This window comes from Pleurodeles waltl, chromosome 7 (genome assembly GCF_031143425.1).
Source record: "Pleurodeles waltl isolate 20211129_DDA chromosome 7, aPleWal1.hap1.20221129, whole genome shotgun sequence".
In the NCBI taxonomy this organism is placed as follows: Eukaryota; Metazoa; Chordata; class Amphibia; order Caudata; family Salamandridae; genus Pleurodeles; species Pleurodeles waltl.
The window spans coordinates 1285088802-1285101170 of NC_090446.1; the positions used below are offsets into that span (position 1 = coordinate 1285088802).

A 12369-nucleotide genomic window follows, 5' to 3' on the forward strand; every position below is an offset into this window, starting at 1 on the left:
CAGACTCAGAAACAGAGAACACACCCTGAAAGGTTTCAAAAAGTAAACTAGTTGTTGTCCCCTCCGATGGGAGAGGAAGCTCCAATAATTTTGCAGTTCACCAAATGACCACTGCAAATGATGCCTTATCCTCAGTAAGAGGACCATTTGAAGATCTAAAGCAAATCCAGGCAAAGGCTAGGATTATTATAATGAAGCTGAAGTAAGATGGCTGGTTCCTTATCGTCTTCACTAAGAAGGACTACTTGAAGAATCTGATTTGCATCAGACATGAAAAGGGTCCCAAGTCTGGCAAAATGCGGATAGTGTAAAAACTGAGCCATTTTTGATTCATCTTCAACACAGGGTTGCACTTTAGTAAAGGAGCCAAATATGGGGCCTCTAGATTCAGGTAAGGACCCTGCTGGAGCAGATGAACAACTGAAGAGGCCTTCAGGGAAAGGAGTGGAGGCAAGGGTGGAGGCAAGGGTATTCTGGTCAGACTTGAAATGGGATTTGGGAGGGGTAATTGAGTAAGAGAGTGAGTGAGTGAGTGAGTGAGGGTGCATGGGGTGGGGGCACCAGCAGAAGTGAAATGAAAGACCCAAAGGTATACTGCAAGGAGGTATGATGAATATTTGCAGCAGGACGTATTTGAAGGCTACAGCTTGCTACAGATTAGATGTCCCAGTGGAACACAATAGGCTCGGAGTATGAACACAAAACTGGGTTCTGATCTTGTGAATGCAGATTACTTGACCTTCCCAGTAAATGGTTGTGATGATCTACTGCTTGTTCTTGACAGCCTGGTCTTTCGACCACCCGAAGAAGATGACATGAAGTAGGATCTCCCTTGTTACTCGTGTTAATATTTTACCCCTCCCGGATAGCTTTCCGATGCATTAGAGAGCAATAGTGACAGGACCTCAAGTCATATGTCGCCAGACAGAAGTTGTGTGAGTCTCTGACCATCAGACACACAGCATGGTTTGAAGATTCCAGTCACTGGAGTGACTTCTCTATTATCTGTCATGTTAAGTTATTTAAAAGTTGAAATTAAATAAAAAATAAAAAAATAAAAATTGTTGGAATGGTTCTCCAGATCCACATCTAAGGGCACAGAAAAAGAAAACTGATGTCAGCACAGATTCACATCCAGTTTAAGGGGCAACAGTGCCTAGAAGTGTGCATAACCTACTGCAAGTTCTTTCTGGATACAGCCTGGTGTCTGGGAGGATTAATGGTGAGATATCTGTGGGTAGAACTATTCATTAGAAAATATGGTCACTGTCAAAACTTTGTAGATAAACTGTTATGCTGCCTTTTCTCTACAAGCAAATAGTGAACTGTGCTTAACCGACTTTAAATATGATCCCTAGATTCACTGCATAACACAGAGCATGTCCTGCTAACTCTTGAGATGGTATTGGCCCATTTCCCCTACAAAGACCCTTTCTGCTTCATTACCTCTCGAGATTAGAAAGTTGAGAAAAAAGTGCCCCTGAAACTACTGTGGATTAGGAAAATAGTTAAGGCTGGAGAATAACTCTTAATTACATACCACCATGCATTCCAAACCCCTTCAGAAGAAACAAAGTCAGACAGGCGATGAGAAAACTCAATGGATGACCTAAGAAGACAACCCAAGAGATCACAGGAGGATATCACATCAAATATTGCATGGGGGGTGCCAGCCCCTAAAAGGTCTAAACAGATCAAAGGAAAAGTACACAGAAACAAAGTATCTAACTGCTTGACTTACAAAATCGAAATACTGTGTCCAATAGATCAACAAATATAGTCCTGGTTTCAACTAAAAAATTCTAGCAAGCTACAGACTGGTGGGCAAATGGAATCAATTATCAACAAACAGCGCAAAACTAGTAACTAACTTAACCTGTAAGCCTTGTGGCAATTTATCACAGTTCAGACCAAGCCCAACGTCACTTTAGACGCAAGCCTGCCCAGCAAAAACGCAAACTAACATTAACGAGTGGTCCAAAAAAACAGAGTTAAAAAAAGACAATCAAAGGATCCACGCGAAGCCTTGCTCACAGCTCCAATAGAGAACTAAATATTCACCAAAACTCCACAACGAGTCTTAATTGTGTAATATGACATTCTTTGTTGTCAAATGCTAAAATGGGCATACAAAAACTGTGATTAGGTCTCTTGAGTCTCTGACTGAATAGGCACATACAATGAAGCAGTGAAAATCAACAATATGATTCAGAAGGCTCTCCAGTGCCTTGGGGTAATACCATGGGATGTGACCTATGCACTTTAGTAATAAATGTCTGAATATACTTTATCACACTTGCTCCAGATACCATGATTCAGTACCTACTTGGGTGCAGCTGCTAAAGGAAACCCTACACACAAAAAGAGAAAAAAAATGTTATTTTTTTTCCACTGGTATAGTTTTTAGGGGCAGCAAACGTTTTACCCACAGTGGACTGTAAGCACTCAAATTCACAATAACATGAGGGTACAACATCTGCCTCTCAATGGAGCAAGACTGCAGTTCTATGTTTCAGATTTATAGCTCAATGGAGATGGACGGGGGGGGGTAGGGTAATGTAGGGAAATGTAGAGAAACGGAGGGGGGAGCACATAGCAAGTAAGAAGCACACAGAGACTGGATCTCATGCATATGCATTAATGTGTACAGCTGATGCTAGTGCTGGTAACAGAAACCCCAAACAATGAGAGATATACTGGAAGGAGAAATACCTGCTGGGTTAGCATCTCTTCAGACTGCGGAAGTTGGCAAAACTCAACCAAATAAAACATGGTGTCACCATCACGGAGAACCACTTGGAGGCACTGATCCAAAGTGGGGGACTCACACAGCTGTGACTTCACTGCTTGGTGCTTCCATCTCGCAAGGGCATGAATATTCGCCTCCTTGACCTGAGTCCTAACGTCTTCTTTAACCCACATTTGTCTGCGGGAATGCCAGATGTCATAGTAGAACTGGTACAACTCTGGCGGACAAATGGTCTTTAGGTCATTCAAGTATTGATAGTAGACTTCGAGTGAATCAGTGTTCAGCAAAACATGCAAAATCGCCTTCATTTCGTCTCCTGTTGTGGGGTCTGGGTGAGAGATATTCTGTTGCAGCAAATCCAAGACCAGCGGCATACAGTACCTGATGGAAGCATGAGGCAGAAGTGCTGCAAGATCAAGTGGATCCAGAATCTCAGGACTCAATGTTATGTGCTTGACTTGTGTGTTCATTTTGGGAATGCTCTGCATGATGGAGACCAGAATGAACCTCAGGATTCCTTGAGTTCCTTTCCTTGCAATGCAGTAGGCACATATTTTCCAGCTCGAGAGATCTTCTTCACAGAATGCAGTGTACAAATCAAATTCTTTGCAGAATTCTGGTAGGAGGTCCACATAGAGAGACGCAGGGAAATGTTGGGCAACTTCTTGCATGTATGACACCATAACAAATATGCTTTTTACTAGTAATTTATCCTCAATGAAAACCAGTTTTACTTTGGCCTTCGGGTCAGAAACAAAAAGAGAATCTAAATCTTTCAAGACCTGGATTCCATCCCCAAATGCCTCCGGGGGAGAGCGAAGAAGTCTTTTTAAGTCATGAGTATCAAGGAACTTCTTGGAGATATCATTAGCAAGTGCTGCAGGATGCAGGAGCCTGTTCCTCTTCATCTCTTGTTCCGGGACAGCTTCTGCTGTCCTATGGTTATGCTGGAGGTTGGCAGCGATGACAATGAGTCGATCCTTCCGGAGGCCCAGTCTTAGCTTAATGACTGCAGGGCAACTTTTCCTAAAGAAAGAAATAAGAATTAATTATTTACAAGCTCCTTGGCAACATAAACAAAATATCTATTCCTATCAAACTCGCATATCTTGAAGCAACAAAGAGTCTAGTGGAAAAAACACCATATTCAAAACTTCTTTCAAAGTCAATCAATTAATGAATTTGTTTCTAGACTCAAAATTGCAGTTTATCAAAAGTACACATCCTGTATGATCAAATGCATCTTCTCGGGGTGCAGCACATGATTAGTACTTGAACAGAGGTACAGGGTCATGGAAAGGACTGGAAAAAGTGATGTGGATATCGAGAAGGGGATGTGGATGCAAAGACACAATTCGATCCTGGGATGGTGGGAGCTAAGAAGGGATGCTGGCGAGAGAAAGAAGGAGAAGTTGTCAAGTCTTAGATGTCAGACTATGGGAGGGTTCACTGGACTGAGGATGACAAAAACTATACCAAAAACAGATGATATTCCATGTGGGCACTGCATGCTGCCTCAGCCAGACACAACAGAACGAGGCATGGTCAAGGCACCAGCGGTCTCACCCTGCAACACAGACGGCAAATGAATTCTCACTGTGCAAGATGTCTCAGATTAAAAGTTGTTGGTAGCTGTTGAGGTGCTGGCCTGGTATAGTGATGAAGCAAAGGAACTGTAGGATATGCCAAGGATACAGATTAATGTGGATGACAAATCACCCCTCCAGTGAAGTACATGAGTTACTAATATTTATGTATTGTAGCAAAATCTCAACGTGAAGCATTTTTGGGGCCCTGTGGAAGTCGAAGACTACTATGTCTTACTGTACACGGCTGACCTGGATTTATGGAATCATTTTCAAAGCAATTTTATTTACTCTCTTTGCCCTCATAAATGCATAATGGCATGATTTTGGAGGTCTCGTAGACAGAACTAAAATTAATGTCAGAGCGTCTGAAAAAAGGTAAAGTTTGGGGTTCTCGTTAGTGCCTGGGTTGAACACCGTTATTTTAGCCTTAAGCTTGTGGTCTGTACCTTTAACACAGACACATATTTATTCATTTCATGCTTTAGCATAGCAAGCTTTTAGCTGATAGTTTTTATATTTGAATAAGCTCCTTGTTTCTGAGAAGACAGTTGTTAGTGCTGCACATTTTATCAGTCCTATGCCCCAGTTTCACTTTGTGCCTTGTTCAAGGATGTCATGTTCGGTACATGATAGTCTAACGTGTGCTGTTGCTCCTGATGATATGGAAAAGGTCCCCATTTTTTAGACATTATCATGTTAGGCATGTTCTTAGAACACTGCATGATTTGTTATGTAAACATCACATAGGCCTAAGGGGGGCAGAGGGCATCCCAGTCATGCCGCCCTTGACGTACACCTTTCCATTGACAGATTGGCTGATCCTGGCGCTGACTCTTCGGCCAACTAAGAGGACTGCATTCCAGACAACAGGCAGACCCTTATCAGCCTTTTCAGGTATGAGGTCGGTGTCTTCTCTTAGAACGGGATAGGCAGAAGGGTCCACTATTATGCTCTCAGATTTTAGACATAGGGTCTATGTAGGAATCATTTAGGTTTCTATGATCATGCAACAATGGTGTATTGTTTATAATCTTTACCCTCATTGTAATGGTGATAACTGTTTCATGTTTCATCTGCCTTATCACAGCCCATGGTTTTTATAACCAGATGCAATTGCTTCAATAAACATATTTAAATACACTTTGCCTCGCATCTTTCATTCTGCCGTGGCATGTGTGAGTTTTTGTACTGAAACAAAGGGGTACGATCTGTCCATCAAGACTTCCGTGAGGAGTCAGTGTCATGTTTAGGTTGCCACAAATCACTCTCTAGGTTTGGGTGAGGTACTGCGGGCTAGCCATGAATGAGGCTGACAGCTTCCAGACAGTGTGGGACTGACTCAGTCACCCACACGCGGCGGTGCTGCCGCCCTAAACTACAACAGTCTTTTTACCATAACAGGAAATGAACGACGATGTAGATAAGAAGCCTAATGAAATTCTAGAGTGAGGGTTTTTTTTATGGACAATGAGAAAATAAAGGTTTAAGCTGACTTGGTTCACTGATTGGTACAGTCTTGAGATGAATCAGGAATTGTTATCCACGGATATTAATCCTACTGATTTAAGTGGTATGGTGTGCATGATTAAAAAAAAAAGAAATACAGTAGGTAATGGTTAAATATCTGTTTGTGTGAAGATGACAGAGAGACCAGAGCATAAGACTGAACCATAGCACGATGCAGCACATTACGTCAGTGCCTATGTCTTTGGGAGAGGTGGATGTTGTCAAGAAATTTGGTAAAGGATAACCAGGGGTTACTCAACATATTCAATGCTGTATAGTACTACAGGAAGAGGCAGTGTCAGTAGTACTCAAATTAAGGCTGTGCTAGTGGTTCTCAAAGTTACACAAGACCCGTTGAGGACAGAACTGGATAGGTAACTGAAGAAAGGTGTCATCGAAAAAGCATCTTCTGAATGGGTGGCCCCAGCAGTTCTTACACATGCTTGGATTGCAGGGAGTTAAATAAGAAGAAATATAAGTGGGCCTTCACCCCTTCAAAATACTGCTGAAGAGTTTCAATGTTATGTACCTTGTGTCTACTATCAACTGAAATTAAACACAAGCGTTTTAACCCATTCATCTCACCCCTGGGAGCTTTCTGGTCTGCTTGTATAGAGTTGGAGCTGTATTGTTTCAGAGAATATTATACTTTTGCAGCATACCATATTAGTTTAGCGATATGACACAGAAGACATGACTGGACCATGGAAAGAGTTCAACTGATTAAAAATGAGTTAATGAGTTAAATCATTTAAGTCATGTGCTAGATGAAGAAGAGATCAAGCCTAAACCCAACCAGTTAGAAGCGATTGTAAAGGGACAAGAACCAAAGGAAAAGGAGGATGTTTACTCCTTTATGAGCCTAGCAAAGTTTTGCTCTGTTGGACTTTTTTCCAGGACTGTTTTTCTTTTAAAGAAAGAGGATGCGATTGCATAAACCCAGAAAAGTGGCAAGGCTTTTGCGACGAAGATACACTTGCAATGGGTAGATTATGAAGGAACTTTGATCCCAAGAGGAAGGAAGCTTGTTACCAGATGATCGATTAACAGGTGCTTCGAAGCAACGTCATCCCGGATGGTTAACGCAGAAACTGTTTTGGCAGTTTCTTTCAGGGTGATAGAAGGAACAGAACTACTCTAGCTGAAAGAGAAGATGTGGAGAGGACACATTTCAAATTATTTTATGGACATATCATAAAACGTTTATCTTCAATTTATCGGCTTAGGAGGGGCAACACAAACTTTCAAGGTGGATGGCAGGTTTGCTTGAGTTTAACTTACTGATTATTTGCCTAGGCTGAAACTATTTATCATGCCTACTCATTGTTAGGGATTGTGATGCATTGAAGGTTTCTGGGGGCTCAATACAAACCTAGTAAATAATGTATCAAGACATTTTAGGAGATGACCTCAATAGCAGATGGAAAATAATGAAAGAGATGAAAGTGATACCCAATAAGTGGTTCAGAGACACATTGATTTACTTTGCCCACAAAGGTCAACTGGCCAGGATTTTAATGAAGGGGAGAGTTAAAGAGATTCACTGATGTACTAGTATGGTCCGTCAGTAGTGTGGAAATGTTTCCATTGTACGGCCAGTGATAAATCCAGACCAATAACAGGCCTCGAAAAATCATTAAAGTATTACTAGACCTGCAGGTTAAGTGGCTTGAACAATCTACTCGACCTAACTGTAATGTACTTGATCCAGAAATGGGTCTCAAATTGTGTGATCCTATGCAAATATTGTAATTTATAGTCACCTTTTTCTTCCTTCTCACATATGAGTGCACCTTCAAATATGGGAGTTCAGCATTTCTGCTGTAATAAAATCCTCTTTTGTTTGATTAAATACACTAAACCTTTGCTCCATGTATAATAAATCTAGCCCACATATAGGGTATACATGATCCATGCATGACTTGCCCCTTAGTTTACTAATAGCTTTGCCATCGGGGCAGGAGTGTTTCTCAGTTTATGTTTGAACACTCACTTTTAATAAGTATATCAATAAAGCATGATGTAGTAGCACACTATCATTTACAGACAGTAAATTTCCAAGAAATGTCAAAAAACTTCTCACTATCTTGCAACTTTACTGATAAAACTATATAGTGTATTAACAATAATCTGTGAAAATTAGGTTTTAGAAAAAATATGTATCATTTGGACATCACCGAGTAAAGTGTTCTGACTTTTTTTCATCTTATTAAAATATTTTTCTCATCACACAAGTACAAAAAAAAAAAAAAGGTATTTCACAGTTACTGAAATATATTTTGAAATGTTTGTTAAGTTGACTTAGTTATATAAACGTTGTGTGTTAGGAAAGACCTGATACCCACAGCCTTTCATTTCACAAAGGTCAGACAGTTCACCTTTCAAAATCCTGAAACACTGCAGTCACCAGGAAAAGAATTTGCATTGCAAGAAGACAAACTGACGTTTGACCTCTGTCTATGAACACAGGGTAAATGTGACAAGAATAAGAGTTAAAGGCATCTTATTTGCTAATTTAGTTTCTGTCTGAACACCTTCTCTTTGTCTACTCACCTTCAGAACGGCTGAGTAGTATCTAAAAATAGCTCGACCTCATAAAAAAAAATGACTTGCCATAGCGAGTGGTCAAGTAGATTTTTCGAGCCCTGATTAATAAAGCACCTTTGTTGCCTACAAGTGTTTTGTAGAGACCATGGTATGAGCTGAGACTTGACATAATGGCTTTTTCGGAGATGTTGTACATGAGTGAAAAGCAAATTCTAAGTCTGTTGGATTACTCATCTAAATAGGTATTGTTCAGATGTGTCTGTGCAGAGAACACAAAGTTAGTGAGCAAATATAAACCCCCATACATGTAAATAACCTTTTCAGTGGTTCAGAGGAAGGCTGGCGATTACATTTTCTCAGGGTTGGGTGCAATGGAAGGATATGGTTGAAGGGGTAGGGGAAGGAATTATCCAAAGAGAGCAGAAGCGTTGGAAGTGCACCGAACAAATTATTAACAAAATGATGATTACATGTGTTACGGACTATAATCTTACAGAGGGGTGGTGCTAACAAGTTACATAATTCTAACATCAAGATGCTCAAAGTGAGATCACAACACACAGTTGATCACAACAGACTGTGGTGCTAATGACCACTTGAAATAGAGCAAGCCAGATATCACCACACCATCTAGAAAGCAGTGGGAAGGACAGCTTACCTCAAAGGACAATTGCCGCATCCCAAGTCCACACTGCTGTACTTCAAGGCTTGAGCCACCTCTCTGCAGACTCCATCGTCATTGAGAAGAACGCAGTGTCGGACAGTGAACACTACCTTTCGCACCTCACACCATGCATCAAGGAACGTGCGAAAGTCTTGCCAGCTGAAGAACTCATTCCTTCCGAGTCGGTCCTCCATCAGCCAGCCTGCAGTCTTGGATGATTCTGTTCCCCCTGGGCACACAAAAAAGTGAGCTATCAGAAAAAAGAATACATGTGCCAACAGAAAGATATTTTATTTTAAACTGTGCAGAGATACATCACTAATACAGTCAACAACAAGGCTGGAGCTGCAGCTCGGCTGTATAATTTTTTTATACCCAACATTTTGATTCTTTTGCAAATAAACAAACATATATATTTTATACACAGTGTGTACATCTTCTACAAAAAGGATTAACAGAAATTATACATTTCCCTAAGGCATGCAAGAACAACTCTGATTACGACAGATGTCATCCTGGCTGTATAGATATCAAGGACGCTCAAACCCAACATCTAGGGTGCACGCACATGCAGCCCCAATAATGGGCTAACATGTAGGTTACACTGCGTCAACCCATGGCCATCCAAGCTATTGTGTTAAGACAGACATCCTTGGGCTCTATACACTATTGTTCAAGGGTGCAACAGTGACCCACACCAGCTCAACATTCTGTCAAAGTGGGGGGTGTTGGGCTCTCCAATGTTTTGCTACGTTGCGCTTAGCCACCAAGTAGTCAAGATCAATAATACTGCATCTGGTCCGGGTTTATCTTCGTGTTGACCATAATTCCTAACAGGGCAATTTTGGGTGATAAATCGATGGGGAAGCCCGATACTGCAGTTATCTGTTGCTGGATTTGTTTCCAATACAACTGAGTAGCAGGACACACCCAGATTAAGTTCAGAAGGGTTCCTAGTGAGGACTGACATCTAGTGCAAATCAGAGAGGGAGTTGATTTTATTTTAAATAGGTGGTATGGAGTTCAGTATACTTTGTGAAGGTAATGAAGCTTAACGATTCGGAGCCAAGTTGATATAGTGAGTATGTGAGGGGCCATCTTGGCCTCCCTCCAGTCTTCATCATTTAGGGGGCTTATGTCTGAGTTCAGTGCCTATCAAAGACAGCACTGGATCTGGGACATGAGCAAGCAGTGTGTGGCAAATTTGTGTAATGTGTCCCTTCACCAAGGGTTCCATCGTTAATCTGGCTTCTAATGACCTATATTCTGGCATGTGTAGTAGGCGGTATCATAGGGGGTCCAGCATGTACCAAAATCGGAGTGAAAGAAATCAATAAACAACCAACACATTTGAGATTTGTGCAACTGAAAGTCCTTCACAGATTTCATATGGTCTCCCTGCCAGATGTCTCTCCTACTTTGAAACCAGCAACCAGGGAGAAAGTCTCCCAACTAAAAGAGGGTTTCCTGCCTCAGCATATAATGCCACTTGATTTTTTTTTTTTAGGGAAACACAGCAAGCCATCAGGGTCATAACTGTCGCTGTGGGGAAGTGTAGAGGGGGTTTAGTATGATAGAGAGGGTTTCCTGGGTTTGGTTTATGAGAAATATCACATTCTAGTCTATTTGCAGGGTGATCTCAGTCCCAAATATCCAGTTGTTGAAGAGTGCAAGTTGGGTCACCCACTAACCAAACTGAGTGTCAGACATACCAAGAGCCAGTGCAGCAAACAATAACGACCTACTCAATCATGTTACAAATTGCATAAATAAAATCTGCGATGATTATTCATTAAATACACGTTGAGTCCAACATTCAATGTACATACACATAATGCTTTTCTTTTGCTTTTTATTAATTTTTCATTAAAAACATTATCTATTCCTCCAAAATATTTTTTCTTTTATCATGGCTATACAAAATACTTTTAGGTAATATTATCAATGTTTTTGCCAACAAAACTACACCCTTCTGCATTCACTAGTGTTTACACACATTACTTAATTTTGACTCACATCCCACCACATTAAAACCATAGGGGAACAAAATAAAAGATTTAAACAATATATATATGAATACTTATCACTCCAACATATATTAACCCACATCCTAAATTGTTAAAAGAATGGTCTCTTCTAAAGGCATCTACGTGTAAAAGTATGTTGGAACTTCTATCTAAATATGCGGCCATAGAATTAACGCAGACTAGCGAGGAAATTGACAAGCTGAAGGCAATTTTGGAACAGCATGAGGCACAAGATGACATTAAGAAATTTTGTAGAGACATAGAGGAAAGACTCAAGAAATATGAAGAAGAAATTAAACTGAGGAAGAGGAGGAAATGTATACGTGATAAAAATTATTATGCATTGGGACGTATCCTTACATTTGGCAGGAGGTTTGATCAGGCGAGAAAGGATTACAGACAAGGTGAAGCCCTAAGGCGACAAGATGTCCTCATCAGAGTCTAGTGTGGAGAATGTATCTGATATGGAAAAGTTACCGGGTCCAAGTATGCCGGTTGGGCAACCCTTTACAACCTTGGAAGAGTATCGTTTTTTACAAATGAATCATATAGACCACAGAGAAAGCCCCCAATAGGCAGGGGAGAAGGCGGAGAAGGAAAAAGACCAGGAGAGGTGGAATGTCAGCAAGAAAGCAAGAAGTTGGATGGCAAAAATATACGTCAGAACAAGAGAAAGAGATAAACAATGATAATAAACTGACTATAGTTAATATCTCATCCTATCCATTATCTCAAGATGAACGAACAGTACTGGAATTAGGTCTATCATTCTGTCCGACAGCCAATTTCAATTACACCAAGACACGTATTGATCTTTTCCAATTTGTCAGGAAATTAAAGTTAATGAAAATCTTTGCACAACAGATAGATCAACCCCCAATACAGAACGGTAATGCGGATGATATAGACATTTCTTCCTAATTGACTATGAGTGATCTAGATGGTCTAGCTGCTCTAAGAGAATTGGAAGTAGAGGAAAGAACATGGGCAACTGAAACTGAGTTATTGGATGATTTGGGTTTGAAGACAGGAAGTATGAAGGCAGTAAATTTAAATTAAAATCAAGATGTAATCCTATTTTGCCACATGATAATATTGATGCTTTTCATGAAGCTGTGACCTTTGATTTAGTCAGATTATGGAGGAAGGCTGAGGATGTATTTGCACAGAACATCACACCAGGCCAACGATCAGCGTCAATGTCTTTGAATCAAGCAACTTCATTTGTAATTAAACCAGCTGACAAGGGGGGCAATGTGGTGTGGGATTTACAGAAATATCAAAAGG

The 12369-nt window shown here is 40.6% G+C and overlaps 1 protein-coding gene across 1 annotated transcript in view; it reads right to left on the minus strand.

The window, feature by feature from the left end:
* The window catches only part of LOC138246182 (uncharacterized), a 448661-nt gene that overhangs the window by 426307 nt on the left and 9985 nt on the right, over nt 1-12369 (minus strand). Inside the window, exons 2-3 of the mRNA XM_069200506.1 lie at nt 9050-9284; nt 2713-3775 (exon numbers count right to left, since the gene is read on the minus strand). Coding sequence (XP_069056607.1) covers nt 2713-3775; nt 9050-9249 — 1263 coding nt within the window. The 5' untranslated portion in view covers nt 9250-9284. The remainder of the gene's footprint in view (nt 1-2712; nt 3776-9049; nt 9285-12369) is intronic.